This window comes from Arvicanthis niloticus, chromosome 6 (assembly GCF_011762505.2).
Source record: "Arvicanthis niloticus isolate mArvNil1 chromosome 6, mArvNil1.pat.X, whole genome shotgun sequence".
Lineage (NCBI taxonomy): Eukaryota > Metazoa > Chordata > Mammalia > Rodentia > Muridae > Arvicanthis > Arvicanthis niloticus.
Window position 1 is genome coordinate 98,163,450 of NC_047663.1, and position 20,131 is coordinate 98,183,580.

The window sequence follows — 20,131 nt, forward strand, 5'->3', positions numbered from 1 at the left end:
CACTGAGAGAGACAATCAACTGAGAACAACCACCTGTCTGTCAGATGACAACTCTACCATACCTAAGAGGAAGGAGAACAGAGACAGCACAGCAGGGGTCACATTGAGCCCCTCAACCTCCCCGTTACCTGTCATTGATCTTGATGTTTTGGTCCGTCTGAGGGTCGTACATAAACCTCATAAGTTGCAGGTGTAACACTGGGGGCAGTGTTAGAAATTTCACACCTTTCTCTGCTTCCTGGAAGTTGAGAAGAAATGGTGATTTTTAACTCACCTCTGTGTATCTTTGGCTTTCTTCAAGATGGGAGTCTCACGTTATAGATGCTGGACTTATAGTGACCCTCCTACCTCTGTCTCCTAAGGTAATACTCCAGGTTTACCAGGTTTTTTTTGTTGTTGTTGTTTTTTGGAGACAGTTTCACCATGTCACCCTGGCTGGCTTGGAACTCCTGTCTGCTTATCAAATCCTAGGACTAAACATGTACCCCATCCCACCCAGCTGTACCTGTTAATTAAGCTAGACAAGAACTGGTTCTGACAGGGAGATAGCTCAGAGGTGAAGACAAGCAGTTGCCCCACAAGGGTGACAGACCTGATGTGATCCCTAGAACATCAGATGAAATGAAAGAACGGTGTCCAAAGCTACCCTCTGACCTCGCAACATGTCTCCACATACATGACCACACATGCACATCATGCACGCACACACACACACACACACACACACACACACACACACACACACACACACACAAACGTGAAGTTCTTTAGAGAGCCTCTAGTTCAATGCATGGGAGATTATGACCTGACCTGGATGACCAGCAGGGGGACACTAGTTATTTAAGTTACTTGGTACCAGGAATATTACAGTCAAACACTATGAAAAAGAGGACCACAAAAAAGAAAACTGTGGTTAAAGGCCAGCCTGGTCTACAGAGCCAGTTTCAGGAAATCCAGTGGTACAGGGAGAAAAACACTGTTTTAAAAACACCAAGACAGAAAGCTGCTTGAACCCCGAATGCTGGGCACAGAGTCAGGGCTCACGATGCTTAGCTCAACTTGTCACCAACACCTCAACCTCACCCCTGATCTTCACTTCTAACCACACCCCCAGTTAACAGATGGAAAACCTACTTGGCAATCATCTTTGTAATACCATGTTGAAGATAGGGCTCCCTCGTGCAAGATACTACTTGATGCATGTGCAGATGCTAAATCATCTTGGGTGGGAAAGCCAACTGCATGCTTCCTCTCAAACACTTCTCCCAGCTCTCATTCTATGTGCAGCAAAGGGTTCTGGTCCTCAGTGATGTGAACCAGCAGACCAGAGCCATGACACAAAGCTACAAGTCGGCAGACCTGGTAAGTGCTCAGATAAGTCGTTCCCTGAATCTAGCCCAGCACCCACCTTTAGTCTGAGCCCTTTGGAGGCAGAGGCAGGCAAGTTCGAGGACAGCCTGGTCTACAAAACAGGTTCCAGGTTAGCCAAGGCTACATAGAGTAAATAAACCCTGTATCAAAAAATGAAACAGGGACTAGAGAGATTGTTCAGAGCACTGACTGCTCTTCCAGAGGTCCTGAGTTGAGTTCCCAGCAACCACATGGTGGCTCACAACCATTTGTAATGGGATCTGATGCCCTCTTCTGGTGTGTCTGCAGACAGCTATGGTATACTTGTATAAATAAATAATAAATAAGTAAATAAAATTTAAAAGATGAAACAAAACATTAAGAACCAAGACACTTCCTGCTGAGCAGGTCAGGAACTGCTCTGTGGAGGATGAACAGAGACTGTCAATTCTCACAGCACACTGCACCTACTCTACTGCTTGTGTAGCTGAAGCACGTCACCTCTTCAAACAAGCACCCTCCCAGCGCATGGGACCACTCAAAGAGAGAAAACGCCTGTAGGCTCAAAATCTCAAGAGCACAGCACAGTGTCATCAGCGCCTGGGTAAAGAACTAGAGGTGGCTGGAGAAGGTGGTTACCTGCAGACCATGCTCCCCGGCGTCGTACTTATTGTCACCATCTAGTTGTTCTACTGCCACATAATCCACAAATGATTCAAATACTTTAAAAAGAAACAAAAACAACAGGTCAATTGGTATGATCAATAAAGTTCAAGCACACAACACAGGCAGCCTGGGTGGACATTACATATATTACTGTGACTAGGAGCAGAGTGAATGCAGAGTCCCCATTCACTGAATTCAGTGACACAAGCCACTGCATGTTCCCTGCCACAAAAAAAAAAAAAAAAAAAAAAAAAAAGGCAGAAAGGAAGGAAGGAAACTCAAGAACTTCGTTTCCATGTTGCTGAAAAACCTATCAGCTTAGTCAATGAAGACAGCATGGGGCTGCAGCATAGAAAATCAGTGGGCCAGAAACAGGGTGTGAACTGAAGAGGAACCAGGCCAAAGATGGACCTGCATGGGGCAATGTGGTATCAGCCCTAGTGTCCTGACACACACAATCAGAACAGTGACAACAGAGCAACAACCACTACAGTGACTTCACTAAAATCAGCACATGTCATTAAACAAAAGGCAATGAGGAGTGAGGTCAGACAGTCACACAAAGGCCCTCTCCTCTAGGGAGAGTGGGGGTAACACACCAGAAGTTACACTGAGGGCAACAGGTGGTGTGGGGCAGGGGTCCTGAGACAAAGGAACACAGGGGCCAGGGAGAACAGTGAATAAAGTGCCGAGAGAAAAGACTAAGAGTAATATGTCCAGGAAAAATTCGTCTACATCAGAGAAGCCTAACTTGTACAGACTTTACAATGGGATATACAGAATCATCTTTTACACTGGCTCTACTTCTGTAGAAAAGCATACACTGATCACTAAACTTATTATTTATCAGTCCACACAAGAGATAAATGTTGTGTATGCCATAAATGGAAGCAGAAAATGAGAGAAATGGCCTGAGTGGTGAGGGGGATCCAGGGATTGGGCAGGCCACAAGAGGCTTCGTGGAAGCAGGTAATCACCCAGTGTGCTGTGTGCTTAAAATGTCACTCCCTGCATCTAACCTTATTACTTTTACAGCACAATCACTGTGCAAAATGTGACAGGGAGCTAGAGCGGCAATGAGTAAAATCTTATGGCGTATGGAAACAAGACTTACTGTTTTTCTTTCCTTTTATACTTAGCTGGATATCATAATAATCTTCTCTCCTGTCAGAACGGTAGTCTACTTCTTTGCACTGAATATAAGACTGTAAGAATGTAAGAATAAACAGAAGACAGCTTCAGCACTGGTTGTCAATCTACTTCTATAATCTTTCAAAGCCATTCTTTAGAACTAATGCTCACATACCACCATTTTGCCTCTGAATAACTTTGGAATGGTGCCCTCTACACATGTGCCTTTCATTTTATTTTCCACGTTATCAAGCAACTGAAAAAAAAGATTTGGGCATTAAAACAACTTATACTTGAGTAACACATAGTCATTTAACACTTTATTTGGAAATGCCAACAGTCAAAGAATTTCTAGACTATACATATATTACCTTTGGCATGCAATTATAAAAAAACATACAAATCTTTCTTGGCTGGATTTTGTTGCTTTTACAAAAAATATCTACATGCAATAGTTGAGGTTAACCTTTTATACAGTCTTTGTAATAAATTAGTAATCTGGAGTGCCTTTAGAAGCATTTTTTATATTTATTTTACCTCTTTGGAAAAAGCATGTAAATTGATCACTAAACTTAACTCGTAATGGTCCACACCAAGAGATTAATGAGGTTGAGCCTGTCAACAGGATTGACTGGTTTGTCCATGGATATTTAATGAACTGATTCAATCCAGCTAGTGCTGCAAAAAAGAAAACACACCTTGCCCAGCCAATCACCTTGAACATCCATTCCACGTCTGCGTGAGCACGCATCTATGTCCTTCCTCAGTCCAGGAAGGAATGACTAGAGACTAATGCGGACGGGCAACGGTGGCTGCCTAAGCCAGCGTGCATTCCCCTGGCTTTGTGCCTCCTGTGCATATGCTTAGGGTAATCAATGAAAAACCCACTATTCACAGCTACAACCTTCCCCGGCATCACCTTCTACTGACTCAGTCCTTCCCAGTTTGCAACTAGACAAGCCCTAAACCAGACATGTCGGTGGGACCCCAGCACTCTTGAACTCTGGCCTGCACATCAGTCCTAAACCAAGGTAAATAGTCTGCTCAGCTGTGCACTTCTCCATCTAGCACTGCCTCACATATTCACTGTGAGAACCAGTTACTGCTTAAAACTTACCACTCGACAAAGCTCTTGAACATCGTGTTGCATGAAGCTATCTAATGTTTCCCACCTTTCAAAGAGAAAAGGAATATCTACATTTCAACTTCAGCATTTCCAGGGAGTGAATCTAGACTGCAAACTAAATTGAATCAACCTCTAGCCTCAAAATCATTGGTGTTTTTCATATCTTGGGGATTGTCATAATGCAAAGATTAAACTGAATTTTATTAGCAGTCAGCGAAAACTTTAAATTTGTTTTTTAAAATCTAGAAGGTATTATCTACAAGTTACATACACATACATTTCAAAGCTAGACACGAAAAGGAAGGTGGTGAAATCTTTCAAGAAAGAGAGAAAGTATAGAAGCCCTGGGCCAGCCGTGAGCCGTGTCACTCCTGTCTCCACTCTTGTCCCTCACACAGAAGGCAGGATGGAGGTGGATTGCTGATACATACCCAAATGACTTTGTGAGCTTCTTTGTCCCTACAGGCTTGTCGCTGTGCTGTAGCTCATAGAACACTCTCTGCAGTGCTAACGGGACGCTTTTCGATGAGTCATCGCCCTCTGTCGGCATCATGTACACAGCCTAAAAGAATTCATTTAGAAGGTTCAATTTTTAGGTAAAAGTATCATTTCTAATATCATAAGGAGTAAAGCAATTTACTAGAGGCTCTTAACTATGCCCAACTTTGTAAACCATCAAATGTCTGTAGAAACAACTTAGAAAAAAGAGAATGCAAAAAACCTTAAGTCACCATTAGCTCACCCACCCCAGCACTCCCTGCCAGTGTCTAGGACCCAGATGATGAAATGCAGATGGTACTCAAGCTGTCACTGCACACACTCCCACCTCAGAGGCCACTGTGGCAGAAACCAGCAGATGCAACACACAAGGAACCTGCCTGCCTACATGTCCCTTCTCTGCTCCACTCCGGACTGTCTGCAAAAGACCTCAGTCTGAAAAGCACCACCCTTCATTAGATTCAAACTGCTTATTAAGAAGCTGAGGCAGGAGGATTTACAGAGACTACTAAGTGAGTTTAAAGCCAGTCTAAGAACATATGTAGATGCTCCCTTCTCCTCAACTTTGTAAAGAAGAGGGTGTGAGGCTGGGTGTGGTACTACCTATCTTTAATCCCAGCACTCTACAGAGGCCAGCGTGTCAGCAACCAGAGAGCAGGTACTACATGAGACTTTATTTCTAAATAAAGTCAGGGAAAGCCTGGGAATATAATTTAAAGGTAGAAACATTAGTCCTAGAGTCAATTAATTGTTACCATTATGGCTTGTATTTTAAATTTGATCACACAAATTAGCTCCAAGAACAGACGGACCCCACCACCACCAGAGACTAAAGGCAGCCTGTCAAGGCCTCCCTGTGGAGAAAGGGCTGCTATCTGGGGAGATAGGGGAGTACTTTGCTGGGCCTTTAACATACCTTGCAGAAGAGAAGGCAGAAAGCTGCTGAAAGGAATACTATTCATTTACCTTTCGTAACTGATTTGTGAAAAACAAGGTCTGCAGCAAGCTATTCATGTAACACGTCGCTCCCTGATTCTTTAAGCCGACATAGCCAGTATGCTTCTTTGAGTCCCACCTGAAAGACAGTCCAAGTTTGAAGGTCCACTGCACAGGACACCTGGATTCGACACTACATAGTGCTAAGTTTGCCATTTGCGCCTGGCATCTGTGTAGCTGAGCATCACCGTCTCATGTCATCCTGTTTTCTAACATCCCAACAAAGGAACATGGTCCACAGATCAGTCCTCCAGGCACAACACCAGGAACTGAGGCTTCACTCACATTCCATGGATCTTTCACTGCCATGATCACTAATTTCAGCCTGCATCTATCTCCTAACAGTTCTCAGCACCGCTGTCAGACAGACATCAAATGTGACTACAGAACAATCTTCTCCTCACTGCTCCCACTCATACACACCCCCAAAACATGAATGCCTAATGTGTAAGATGTGGCAACAGCTGAATACCCCACACAACCCTACATCAAATGTATAGAAACACACTTATGCAGGAGAAGACAGGAATATGGATTTTGAAGTTTTAGAATGCACTTTTAAACCCTGAGGGCAGCACATCTTTGTTATGTTATCTGAGTGGCTATGGTAGCCCTAAGCTGTGTCCCAGATATTTTCAACCCATGAGGCCACCCAGCAGAAAAATCTACCTGTAAATAGAAAACCACTTCTTCCAAACAACCTTCCGAATCTGCTACACTCTAACATGAGCATGAGCCTGAGTGACGGTGCAGTCCCAGGGCCTGGCCAACAGCCCAGATTAGGACCTCACGCCTAAAAAGGGACTGGAGCTGCCAATCCTGCCCAGCACACTCCCTGTTACAGGTTTTCATGTCTGTGCAGTTTTCAAAATAAAAGCAAAAGCCATGCACACAAAGGCCCTGATTTCTCTATTGATAAGACTGTGACTGGGAAACCAGTGCTGGCCCGTTACATTCAGAAAACACACTGGTGAGGGTATGAAGTGGACAACTATGTTGTTGAGTACTGGGGCAAACACGAGACCACAAACATCTCTTAAACCTATTCTAGTGCTTCTCAATACAGTACAGGAACCCAACTGAACAAAACTTACGCAACTCCATGAGGAGCATCCGCCTGTACAAACACTTCAAAGGTGACTTTGTCATCATCTATAAATCCTTTCTCAGGATCAGTCACTTCCTGTAAAATAAAAACATCCAACTCAAATAAGAGCACACAAGTATCTACTTTACTCAAAAGAAGCGGCTGTCTTTGTACTCCGCACTCAGTAAAGTGCTGCTTCCAAACTTCACAGGGCACTCCTTTCAAATCTGTGTGCAACTTTGCTCTGTTTGGAAGTGGTCCCCTTTGTTTTAAGTATGGCCCCCTAGGAGCTTTACAAAGGTGCTCAGGGTTTACTGCCACAGGCTAAGTGAGCTGGTGAGGTTCTCAAGTACTCTGATTAGGCAGCAATATGCCAAGGACCACCGCTGGCCACTTCTACAGAAAGGGGCCCCAAGAAAGGTCACCCCTACTAGGAAGGATTTCCATCATGTGACTAAAACTTGCTTTAGTGGGCTGGAGAACAGTTCTATCTAACAGGCTTGCTGCTGTCATGGGAATCAGAACTTGATCCCAGCACCCACACCTCATAGCTCACAAATGCCATGGCTCTAACCCCAAGGAATCTGGTAAGCAGTCTTGGCCCCTGTGGCATCCTCATACACTTACAAACAAGTTTTTGAAAGATATTGGAAAAATTCAAACTTGATGTGTGTGTGGGGTGGTGGTGGTGGGGTACCACACCTCTAATTCCAGCACTCTGGCTTCGGAGGCAGAGGCAGGTGAAAGCCAGCCTGGTCTACCTAGTGAGTTCCAATACAGCCAGGGCCACACACAGAGAAACCCTATCAGGAAGGGCAGAGCCATGACTGAGGAGCCAGTGAGATGACACAGAGAGCAGGCACTTTTCATCTAAGCCTGAACCCATGATCTGAGCTGAATCCACAGAAGTCATACAAATGGACCACACTTTAGCTCATGCGTGCCCACACTCAGTTATTTGCACATAACCTCACACACCAAAGAATAAAGTTTGCACACACAGCATAGTAAGTAAAATTTTAAAGGCTGCAACCCAGATCCTTATATATACTGAACACATAATGCCAGAAAGCCATACCAACTTCCTTCCAGGTGCCTTCACAAGCAAGATTTTTGAAAACTAAAAAACCAAGACCATCAATACCAGTTGAGACACAGACTAAACATTGTCACTTACACTCCAGGCCATGAAATTAGAGAATCCCCAGTCATTTTCCTTGTGGAAGAACAAGTGGCTGATTCGCCGGCTGAAAGATTTGTCATCATCCCTGTAATTTATTATCTTCAGCACTGCTTGTGCGTGACAGGACCACGACCTGTTGTGGAGGGAAGGAAACAAAACCCACCAAGCCTTAGCTGGCATATTTAACTGAGACCCACACATTTTTAAAACATCAAAACCAGCACATGAAAATCTACCTTGGACAGAACACAAGGATCTGAGGTCACAACAGCAGTAGCTCAGCTCGTGGTTCTAGTTTCTTACTTGAAGACAGGGTCTCACTGTGTAACTCTAGCTGGACAACAACTCAGCTCTACCTGGCTCTCTGCCTTCTGAGAGCTAAGTTTAAAGGCGTGTACCATGACCTGGCTTGTGTTCATTTTTTAACCCCTAAAGTGTTTAATTGTTAAGTATAAACCACAAGTTCCTGCCTGCACTTTTAAGTATCAGCCTTAGGTTTTGCACAACTGTGGCTAGGTGAGGGTGTAGCTCAGTGGTTCATGGCCTGTACAAATAAATCCCTGTGACGTGACAGGGGATACAAGAGCAAAACAGTGGATGAGCAAGGAATGGTAGCGCACACACAATCTCTACAACTCGGGAAGCTGAGGTAAGGGGATTACTGTGAATCTCAAGGCTATGCTGGTAGGGCAAAACCCTTCCTCCTTCAATACTCAAGTGAAGATAGATGCACCTCCAGGTTCTCCCACAATGCAGTGTTCCCAGCACACCTGCCTATGTTTCAGGAGTTATCAGGCACAGAAGCATGTGCTGCCAATAAGGATACCAGAAGATGGGTCCATGACTTCCATCTATGCAGTCTAGCCTGGGCACCAATTTACTACCAGAGACAAGAAAAGCCCTAATCTATTAAGTGGCCCTCATTACAGATAAAATTGATTTCACATCTTTCTGGAGGGGACAATGTTGACCCTTTGAGCCCACCCCATGGCTTGTACTGGGCAACCGTTTTTACCACTACACCACTTGCCACCTTAGCTTGGCACTTCTCAAACACTAAAGGAAAAGGAAAAAAATGGTGTTCTTCCTGGGAGTATTTGCAGAACAACCAAAGTTGCTATCTTCTGATGAACACTTTCCTCAAGGTTTTCAAGCACCAGAATCAGGGCGTGTCATGAAGCCTAAGTACAATGTTAGGCTCCTTGGTACAGACAAAGGGATCTCCACAGTCCACATACACCCTTCTCCCAACTGTCATTCCAATAGGAGTTTAATACTGACAGCAAGGATGTGGATTGAAGGGAGAACCACAAACTTCTGAGATTAAACCCAAGGGGTAAAGTTTGAAAGACTTATAGACCATGAAACCTTTCATGTAATTGGAAGGACCCTCCAAAATGTCTTTGTTACTTTGTTTCTGAAACAGGGTCTAATTTAATCCAGGCTGGGCTTGAACTGAACCTCCTGCCTCCTGTTCCCAAATACTGGTACTAAGACAATTTAAAAATAAAGCTCCTTTTGAAAAAGTATGACCAAACTTTCCCCCATAAATAGGTCAGATCCATACTTTTTAAACATCTCACTAACTGCTGTGAGGTATACTTTCCAACTAGCCCATAGGCATGAGGCATCAGAGGACAGGGGGCTATGTCAGCTTCTGACAGTCACACTTAAGGCATCTGCTTCTGCAGACAAGGGAACAAGAAGTTCATGGCTGGCAGAGTCAAAATGGACCCAGTCCAGGCCAATGGGCACTAACATACTGAAGTTACTTTTTAATTACACTCTTATAATCAGCGCTGGGGCTGTAATTCTGTAGTAGAGTGCTTATGTAGTAGCAAGTCCCTAGGTTCCATCCCCAGAGCCAAATGAAAAGGGATTGTTACAGTTACAAAGAAACTGAGACTGTAAGACTGATGGCGCTTGGGCCTCCAGAAATCTGTGCATTTGTAGTTGCATCATTTAAACTCTTACGTGGAGTCAGATTCAGCATTGCACTGGAGAAAGAATCCTACGCTTTTTTGGTGTGGTCTGTCTGGATAAAAGCGTGGCATCACCATAATCTTCCATGGCAGATTTCGCACAAAACACGGAGGGCTAAGGACCGACTCACTCAGTCTGCTGAAGCGCTCGACAGTGAACTGAAAGGTTGCCTCGGAGCGCCAACTGGTGTCTGCAAGAAAACATGCCATCAATCATAGAGCTAGGGCATTAACCAAAAGTATAACAACACTGCAGTAAACTGCTCTACAGAATCTCAATCCATTCTAATTTCTGATGCCTCTGGGAAATGATAGTGGCTTTTCCAACTTATGAAAAGGCACTAATAAAGACAGTTTCTACATAGCTGGACCCTAACAGAGGGCCCACTCACCCACACCTGCCTTTCCTCAGAGAACTAAGGGTTTAGGGGAATGAACGTCCACTTCAGTTCTCATTCCCCAAACCTGAAAATCAACTGAGGGGACAGACTTGGGAGGGAAGGAAAAGAAGGACTTATATTTCTGTATTTCCGTAGGTTGGACTGACTGGAAAGGGAGAAAGGCAGCTAAAGGGCCAGCCACTGTGCTAGGAGCACAGTAGACCATATGGCTGATTGACAATCCCTCAAGCTTCAACTTCTGTCAAATAATAAGCTGGATCCCTTATGGCAGCAATTTTTTCATAGAGAAATTAAAGTTCTTTCCAATATGAATATTAGCACAACAATAAAGGTTTCCGCCCCTTCACTGCCTCTGCTCAGAGGTTCAGTGTCTCAATCAAAAATGCATCATCTAAAAAGGGGTATCATTTACCCATCACTGGCAAGTGGCCACAGGCCAGTGAGCTGATGCAGTCCCAGAAATGTTCACTGTTGCTTTTCAAGCTATAGCGAGTGAGCTGTCTCCCACAGCCACTCTGCCACAGTTGCTACTAACAAGCACCAGTAAAACTGACAGAAGCCACAGGAAACCAAGGGGCTGCACAAGTGTCTGAAGGAATCACTTTCTGTGCTTGTCTTACAAAGAGGAAACAGCTCCCTGAGTGGTAGGAACTGAGGGCCACCTCCCCCCACATAGAATCAGGTACTGTCTTCCCTGGCTATTAGGTCCCAGAACATAATCAGAGGACTATGCATAACTAGACTTATGAAGAGCATGTTAATTAAGAGACACCCTGCCCTCCCAGAAACATTCCCAGAGTGCTGAAGGCCATCAAAATAGAGCCCCACAACCTTCCATCTCCAAACTCCACATAACACGGGTTTGTGGGATCACCTGTTCTAGATATACTAAAGTTGCTAGAAGTTTGCAACTACCTGGGTCTGTTCTTAAGAAAACATGTCCATCAGTCCTCACAAGAGGGTATTCTTTACCAAAGTCTGTCAGAGTTCCCTCACCCCTTTTTTGTAATCCCGGCTCCCCCAGTCATGGCAGGAGCACAGCGGAAGCGCAAGAGCAGCTCCAGGAAGCTGCCAGATGCTGATGACTGACCTAAGTCTATTGGGTCAGTTGTTCCTACACCTGCTTGAAGTGGGAAGAATTCTTTCTCCCCATGGATTTGCCTAAAAGGACTTAGCAGAAAAGGTTAGCTACATGCTTTACTGGACATACAAATAGCACCTGAGCAATATTGATTTCAACTTTACAGATAAGGAAACTGAGGCATACTGACATGACGCATCTCATCTGTGGAGACACCAAGGACAATGACTGTGCACTCTACAATAAAGCTAGCCTGTCCCTGTGATTCAAACTTGTAAGATTACATTTATACACACAAATATTGGAGCAGATTACAATTTTTGTTCTTCCATGCCACACATTAGTCAAATCGCCAAATTGTCCTTTAAATGTTAAGTAAAAATAGTGGTGACATTGACCTTAATGTGCAAATCTTTTAAAAAGAGAACCTGGTACCGTCCGTGGTCCCTATTCACTAGTCTGCTTTGTTACATGTTGCACTGGATCTCTGCATTATACTGAAGGCACATTCTTAGAACAGGCTAAGGAAGTTGAAACTTCTTGTGAATAATTGGGGGGGGGGGGGGGGGATATAATCCAGCCATAGAGCCAGCCTACAGCTGACACGGTGAACTAGGCCCCTGGTGCTCAAGCAAGTAGGACAAATGAGAATTTGGAACTGCCAAATGAAAGGCACAACACTAAAAGCCCCCTGATTACCCTTCTAGAGGAAATTCCTTGAGACCGACCAATCTGACAATGGTCTCTGCCCAAGAATGAATGCAGTGGCACATGGGAGCCTATGTACTTAAAAAAAAACAACAACAACAACAAAAAAGAAAACAAAACTGAGTGGACTGCCCTGGCCTCAACTCTGTAGAGAAAGCACATACAGACATGACACTTCAGGCTTTTGAAGGGATTTTCTCCATATGGTGACTCTAGAGGGATGTCTTCTGACACACTAGTCATTCTAATATAAATTCTGCAAGTCAGTTAATCTTAAGAAATGGGCTGTTTTCAGAGACCTACAATTTAAAGCAGCTCTATCTAGATCTTCATAGCCCATGTGTTTACTCTAAAACTTCTTGTCATCTAAGCAAAAGTGATACTGACAAAATAAGAATCAATATGATAAGAAAGTAGCTCTAAGACCTGCCCATCCCATTAGTCTGTTAAAAGGCATTTTTAAAAATGCTCTCTTCCAGCCGGGCGGTGGTGGCGCACGCCTTTAATCCCAGCACTTGGGAGGCAGAGGCAGGCAGATTTCTGAGTTTTTGGGAGGCCAGTCTGGTCTACAGAGTGAGTTCCAGGACAGCCAGGGCTACACAGAGAAACCCTGTCTCAAAACGGCCCCCCACCCCCCCCTCCAAAAAAAGCTCTCTTCCTCAATTACATGTGTCCTCCATTAATGCATTAATGTCTGCACTGCCAATCTACCCAAGTTTTTACACAAGAGATGGCTCTAAGGACTCTGAGCACAACAAAGTCACAGATCATTTGGCTACAAAATGGCCTCAATCCAATGTTTTCTGGATCATGTGTTCTAATTTGATATGTTTTAAAAAGATCTAAGTAAAGGGGTTCAAAGCCAGAGTCTAAGGGATCATTAAGAAAACCCTGGGCGTGCACGGCTGAGGCATGGGTGGGTAATGCAGCGTTCCTCCAATTTCCCAAGGTTCTGACCCCGGCCACACAACACATACAAACTACATCAACATTTCACAGTCACATTACTTCTGGAAAAGCTCACCCTAAGATCTGCTCCAGAAACAGAGCCCCCACACCCCCTTGCCTCTGCCATGCTGTGAACAGGCCCAGGTCTAGCCGTGGCTGAAGACACTTCCAACTGCAAACCAAAAGGACAGCCACTGCTTCTCCATCTCAGAAGCCAAGCTGGGCCACTGCTCCTCTCAGGTCTTGTGATAAAGTATGAGTACTTAGTACTAAGAATTCAGTACTATTTACCCTGAGTTAAAAGAATGCTGACTCTTAACCATGGTTCAATCAATCTAGGCCACCCAGGCCCCCAGGAGACATTTAGCAATGTCTAGAGACATCTGGTTGTTTCTGGCTGCAGAAAGGAAGCAGGTAGGGTTTAGTGGGAAACGCTGGTGTCTTCTAATACACAGAATAACCCACTGTCTTATAGCTGTATCTATGTCTCCCTGCACTCCTAGGAAGAGAGGAACTGCTTAAATAAACAAGCTGCACTGGGAGAACTGATGGGGTGGGCTTGGCTACTGCTCTACATACAACTCAGACTGACCCCAAATGCACACCTGGCACCTCTGCCTGGCCACTTCCCAAATGTCCTCTCTAAAACGATCCTGGCATCTCTGGTGTCCAAAGTGAAACCACCAAACGCCCAATAACCAATAAGACCACACCCACACCGATGCCCTTCATCTACAGTGGAAAGCGCACTCCACGGGGAACAAAGCAGCGGGGTGTAGCCCACGCCTCTTTACCTTCCTCAGAAATTGCCTCAGCCAGCTGCCAGGGGTAAACCGCACTGTGAGAGAACTCTCAACTGCGGCTGCAGTTTCGCATGGAGGCTGAACTTTTGGCAGGAGGTCTGAACAGCAGTCCTTCTGGTGGTGCAGCCCGTGCCTGATGGTTCCTTTCAACTGCCCCGTTACTCCCCTGGGAAGGACACAACCCTCATGAGGATTGATGGACATGCTTGTACAGAACATGGTTTCATATTACACTGCAAGATTCCAGGGGCTGCATAAAATTACTGGCTGCTCCCTTCTCAGGACTTTGGCTTGCAAATGTTTACATCTCTTAAGATGATATATTATAAAGAAGATTTCTCAAAAGAAAAAGTGATTCCCTGACACAAAATGCCCATGCATATACATATGCATATGCTTTTCCACATGGAAGCTACAGAGAAAAGTGAGTGGAGGAAGTACAGGGCCCAATGTTTGGCTCTTTCTTCATTCCTAACAGGAGCTGGGAGGCGTTCTCAATTGTAGGACTGAGAAGACACTAAAGTGGGAATGCAGTGGAAAACCAAATCCCAATGCCTTGAAGTATCTTGCTGCAAACAAATGGGAAGAGAAAAATCTCCCTGGTACCCTAAATGCTAACAGTGGCTGGAGACCTGTGGGTATGAGCAGACACCCACTCACTATAAACCTCTGGATTTGAACCCCCTTGCCTAGGCTGAGGAGAAGCAACTTACCTTGAAATTTTATACAATCTTGAAATTCAAAACAAAAATAGGATGCTAAATTGCCCTCAGATATAACCTCCTGATAACTACTCTAAAGACTAGAAAGTACTCAAGGAAAAAATACAGGTGGGTTTTGTTTCTGACCGCACTCCACGGCTGTGAGTAAGTGAGCGGTACTTACCGTCCTCCATGTCCTCCTCCGCGTTGCTGTGCCCATCACTCAGGGCTACATTCCCATTGATGACAGGGTTCTGAGTAATTCTTGGTGGGTCATCTGTATCTCCAGCTTTAAGGAAAAATAAGAAACTCATGAGCTTAGCTTCACAGTCGGACTAGATGCACAAGAATATATTTATGCTTGTTAATTTGTAGTCACTAAGTTCTAATTGTACTATAACTCTTACATTTACTAATAATGCAAGTTTTCAAAGTTTAAAGGCAGGTGAATATTAGCCACAATGCATGATAATCTGCTCCATTTGCAATTAATAAAAGAACTTATCTATATATATAAGACGCTTATGTGTATCGTTTCTTATTTACTCTTATTCTGTAATGGCTAATGGCTTAGATTTAAGAACCTTTACATAATTGATAGGGAAAGTCATTTTGCAGTAAGCTTCCTACTAATTAAAATGTAATCCTCCAGGGTAGGGCTGTAGGTCCTAGGAGAGCTCTTGCCTAGTGTGCATAAAGATTCGTGGGTCCTAGGCTTAGCACTGGGAAAAAAAAAAAAAAAAAAAAAAGAAAAAAAAAAAACAAAAAAAAAAAAACAAACAAACAAACAAACACAATAAAACTTAACCCAGGGAACGAAGAGAGGACTCAGAGGTCCAGAGGTTAAGAGCATTCACTGCTTCTGCAGAGTACCTGAGTTTGGTTCCCAAAACCCACATGGCAACTCACAACTGCCTGTAATTCTTAGTTCCCAGGGATCTAGTGTCCTCATCTGAACTGTTGAGGGCACCTGTACTCACGTGTCCTTACCAATCCATCTACACATGGCCAAATAAAAAACTGAATAAAAACCTTAGCCGGGCAGTGGTGGCGCACGCCTTTAATCCCAGCACTTGGGAGGCAGAGGCAGGCAGATTTCTGAGTTTTTGGGAGGCCAGTCTGGTCTACAGAGTGAGTTCCAGGACAGCCAGGGCCACACAGAGAAACCCTGTCTTAAAAAAAACTAGAGAGAGAGAGAGAGAGAGAGAGAGAGAGAGAGAGAAAGAGAAAGAGAAAGAGAAAACCTTAACCATACACACTATTTTCTTGAGTTCACTAAACATCTGAAAACAAAACTAAGTTTGTGATGTTCAGACCACAGCTGGAGTCACCACATCTGGCTAATCTTGGGGTTAAATCAGCCTTTGTACACCATTCCAAAACACTGATTGCAGAAGCAGGTCAATTCCACAAACACTGCAACCCTGTCCAGGAGCTTTGCTTTTTTTCCCCTGCCAGGACAAATACCCCAGCAGGAAATGGGTCTTACTACCTGAAGGAGGCATACTTTTCTGAATAGCTAGCTAGGTAGCTCTGTGCTGGACCTTCAATAATCCCCCATCTTACTGTTACCGGGGATGGATACAGGGACTGGGATGGATGGACAAATGGGGAGACAGACAGACAGACAGTCTCAAAGTCAGTCTGCCCACTCCCCCCCCCGTGTGTGTGTGTGTGTGTGTGTGTGTGTGTGTGTGTGTGTGTGTGTGTGTCTCTCATCCCTCCCTCCCTTTCTCAGAACCATGGACAGTGCTGAGGCTGTCTGGCCCTTAAACTGCAAGCCTCTAGTTGGAGAATACAAACTGTCCAAGAACTCCTGCACTCCTGCTTCCCCATATCTGTATCTCAAAACTATCAAAATAAGAAATAAACATTTCATCCACATTTAGACAAATTTAAGATCACTTCCAACCTCCAAAGGTTAATAATACACAATTGTATTAGAAAGCTATGTCTAAAAACAACAGTTTTAAAAACTGGCCCCAAAATCCCTTGGATAAGGGTTTGAGGGATGTAGAATACTGGGGGGACTGGGGGGAAGGGGTATCCTTACAAGGACATCTTCTGGCCAGCCTGGAACTCACAATACTTGCCTTGGGCCCCAAGTGCCAGCCAGGTGACAAATCAAGGAGGTTTCACTCTATAGAAGCCAGTGAGAATTTTTTGTTGATTTAACAAGTCTAAATTTCCTAAATAATAAGCATAAGAGCTGCAAGGCAAAGAGAACTGGGTGCTTCAGAATCTCTTTGACCTACATCTATTCCACTCAATGACATTAAATCACCCTTCAAAGTTTTATACGCTTTGAGGCATTCTATAGTGTTGTCTGTGCTTAAAAGGGTCACAATACAACTTCTCCCCATATACCATTTATTTCTTTAAAAATTGCTTTACACACAAACCTCTCTTACTGAGCAGAAGGGCTGTGGCCAGTGCAATAGTTCAGCCCTGGTTAATGTGCTTGCTACATACAGAACTCTCATACTCTGATTTCCATCTGTGAAATGCGGTGGAAAGAGGGACAAACTCTCAAAGTTGTCCTGAGCTCCATGTATCCACCACTGCATATGCACAGATGTTCAAGTTTTCTGTTTCTCTCCCTCAAACCAATACACTAACACACACACACACACAAAATGAAAATTGGGCATGGTGGCACGTGCCTTTATCCCAAGAGATAGGTGGATCTGTTTGAGGCCAGACAGAGATTCACAGTGAGACCCTGTCTCAAAAATAAACATCACAAATATAAATTTGGGAAAGCTGTGTGCTGAATAGGCAGAGTATATCATTCACTCCCTTGACAAATTCTCAAGTGCGTGAGGACCTTGTTCATTTGGAACCTCGCAGGATGTTAAGCAACAGCAACCAGTCTGTTGCACACACAAGTTTAGAGGTGTCAGATCCTAAAAGAATTCTCTTCAATTCCACCTGGCAGTAGCCTGATCGCATCACAAATGCCTTTAAACATAATTTATGTCAAAATATCAACCTGACAAACCACTCTCAAAATATCCTTCTAAATTATAAGCATCTTGAAACATTAGTGATTGAAGGCAAAGGTCTGCTTTTATTCCACTAAAATCCAAATATAAAAGTGCAGACCGCAACTACAAGAGGGTTGTTTCAGTTTTGTAGGAATTAAAGGCTGTTTGTTGAAGTAAGCTGTGCTAGGTAAGAGTACTTTTCCAGCAAACGTTATGTTGTGCAAAAATTGAGATCTAAAGAGCTATGGCTCCACACAGCACCTCCTGACTAACACTGTGGTTGGAGCAAAGTGAGCAAAGTCCACCAGCTACAGTGTTAAGACTGAAGTGAGCCTGAGGCCATAGCTCTCCTTCCCCACTAAAGAGGGCTGTTCTACAGTTGGCAAATCCAAGGGGGGGGGTACAAGTAGAATCCCACAGTACAGCATTCTTCAGTGCCACAATCAACTCACACCCAAAGTTATCCACCACACAGGTAGACAATTAAGGCCTGGTGGCTATAAAATGTCACAAGGTCACTTGTTGCTCTGTCAGGTGCTGGGAACTCAAACCACAGAAAGTACTAAACAACTGGCCAGGCAGCTCAAGTCTATCTCCCAAAAGACAGAATATCCTGTGTGTAGAGTTATTCAAGAAAGAGCATTTAACTTAAGGTCAGAATAAGAACTATCCCAGAGAACTGGTTCCTCTATTGTGGAATGCACATGGAAGAACTAGTTTATAGTACATGAATAGGTTTCCCTCCTGGGTTCTGTCCTACTGACTGGGAAGGTCGTGAGCAGTCAGCCCCTCACCAGTGTATAGTGTAAAGGCCACACACAGACATCATGTCTTCTCACTTTCCACATTTTATTTTAGGGCTCAGGAATTCTAACTGAACATGACTCTCCCCTATTGCACTAGCCAGGCTGACCAACAAGCCTTCAGGATCCACTTGTCTCAAGCCTGCCCTGACTCCCAACAATGGATTACAGGTGTGTGCGCTTTATACAGGCTCCAAATGTCCTCATGCTTGCCCAACAATTTACCCGCTGATCTCTTCCTGGCCCTAGTTGAAATTTTACAAGTAATTTAACATTATTCGACCAAACAAGAACCCCAGTATTAACTTTCTGACACACAACGATCACAAATAATGAAGACTCAAGTGGCTAACAAAACAATGTACAAAGCTAAACTAGCTAGAAAAAAGTCCCTGAGGTTGGGAGCCACCTCAGTGATAAGAACACTAACCCAGCAAGGAGGGAGGTTCTGGTTCAATTCTGAGCACTCCCCCAAAACAATCTCCAAAACTCCCAACCTTCATATGGCCAGAATCTGCAGAAAATCAAGCTATTGCCATTCTAAAGTGGGTGTCACACAGAAGAAGGTATATCACTTTTCATCATGGTACCAGGTCTAATTTTGTGTGCTTATTAAAAGGCAAAAAAAAAAAAAAAAAAAAAAAAGAGGCTCTTTTTTAGAACCACTCCAGCTGCTTGGCTAGTTATAAAGCCTAACTAAAGTTCCTCCTCCTTACTGAGGAGGTCTTCGCTTCCTGCCATCTACCTCCATTTGTGATGTCATAACAGGACCACCAGCCCACCACAGAACACTGCCAACTGAAATTGGCAGCATTAATTTAGCACCTCAGTCTCAAAGATATTAGAGCTCAGATGAAAAGTGTCAAGTTGGCCTAAAAAGGATAGAGCAGAAGACATATTCAGTATTTTCAAAATCTGCTAACCAAGCATCTTGTATATTACCACCATCATGTGATACAGCCTTAGCTGGAAATTTCCAGCTCTCTCTTTGGAGCCCTAAGCATCTCTTCACTTGACCCTACTCCAGACTCTTCAACTTGTGGTAACAACCTACTAAAAACCAACCAGTACTACAAAGCAGACCACACAGAACACAGGGGCTAATTCTTGGGTCCTGGGCAGGTCACACAACAGAGCCGCACAACTTCATCCCCATCATCCAGTTCTATCTACATGGTTCCTCCTCCTCTCAAACCATACTAAACTCAATTTAGAATACTACTTAATACGAAGTTTTTAACAGAGGAGTTGGTGTACAGCTGAGTATTAAAGTCCTTGCCTAGAGCATTCATGAGGCCCTTCGTTCAATCTCTAGTACCACAAGAAGGGGGAAAAAGAAGGTGAGGGAGAAAGAAGGTGGGAGAAAGATTTTGAAGGACAAGGACACAGAAATGAAGGTAGGGAAGGAGGCAGTTAAGGTAAAGGAGGGTATAGATTATTCTGCATATTTATCTTAGACTAATATTACTTAATAGACAACTCAATCATTTGAGGGGTAACTGAGCTACACAGGTACTGGTGTGGAAGTGTTCATTCACCTTCTTGCCCAAGCCTGTAGTTCCCAGCCATGTCTCATGGCTCTGGAGCCCAGCGAGTCTAGGGGGCTAGAGAGGGAAGGTTCTGTCGTCCACAGCAGAGTGAATGCATAGAATCTCCAGGAGCTGTACACCCCAACATTCT

At 44.1% G+C, this 20,131-nt stretch overlaps 1 protein-coding gene across 2 annotated transcripts in view; it reads right to left on the reverse strand.

Annotated features, from left to right (window-relative positions):
• The window catches only part of Usp7 (ubiquitin specific peptidase 7), a 49,869-nt gene that overhangs the window by 12,680 nt on the left and 17,058 nt on the right, over positions 1-20,131 (reverse strand). Inside the window, exons 2-12 of one of the 2 annotated variants that reach the window (XM_034504944.2) lie at positions 14,846-14,950; positions 10,012-10,210; positions 8,032-8,170; positions 6,862-6,950; positions 5,738-5,846; positions 4,705-4,835; positions 4,265-4,319; positions 3,323-3,403; positions 3,131-3,221; positions 1,990-2,072; positions 129-238 (exon numbers count right to left, since the gene is read on the reverse strand). In XM_034504944.2, the coding sequence (XP_034360835.1) occupies positions 129-238; positions 1,990-2,072; positions 3,131-3,221; positions 3,323-3,403; positions 4,265-4,319; positions 4,705-4,835; positions 5,738-5,846; positions 6,862-6,950; positions 8,032-8,170; positions 10,012-10,210; positions 14,846-14,950 (1,192 nt within the window). Of the gene's footprint in view, positions 1-128; positions 239-1,989; positions 2,073-3,130; positions 3,222-3,322; positions 3,404-4,264; positions 4,320-4,704; positions 4,836-5,737; positions 5,847-6,861; positions 6,951-8,031; positions 8,171-10,011; positions 10,211-13,951; positions 14,097-14,845; positions 14,951-20,131 lie in introns of those variants that run through there. The other variant, XM_034504945.2, reaches the window with a different exon arrangement.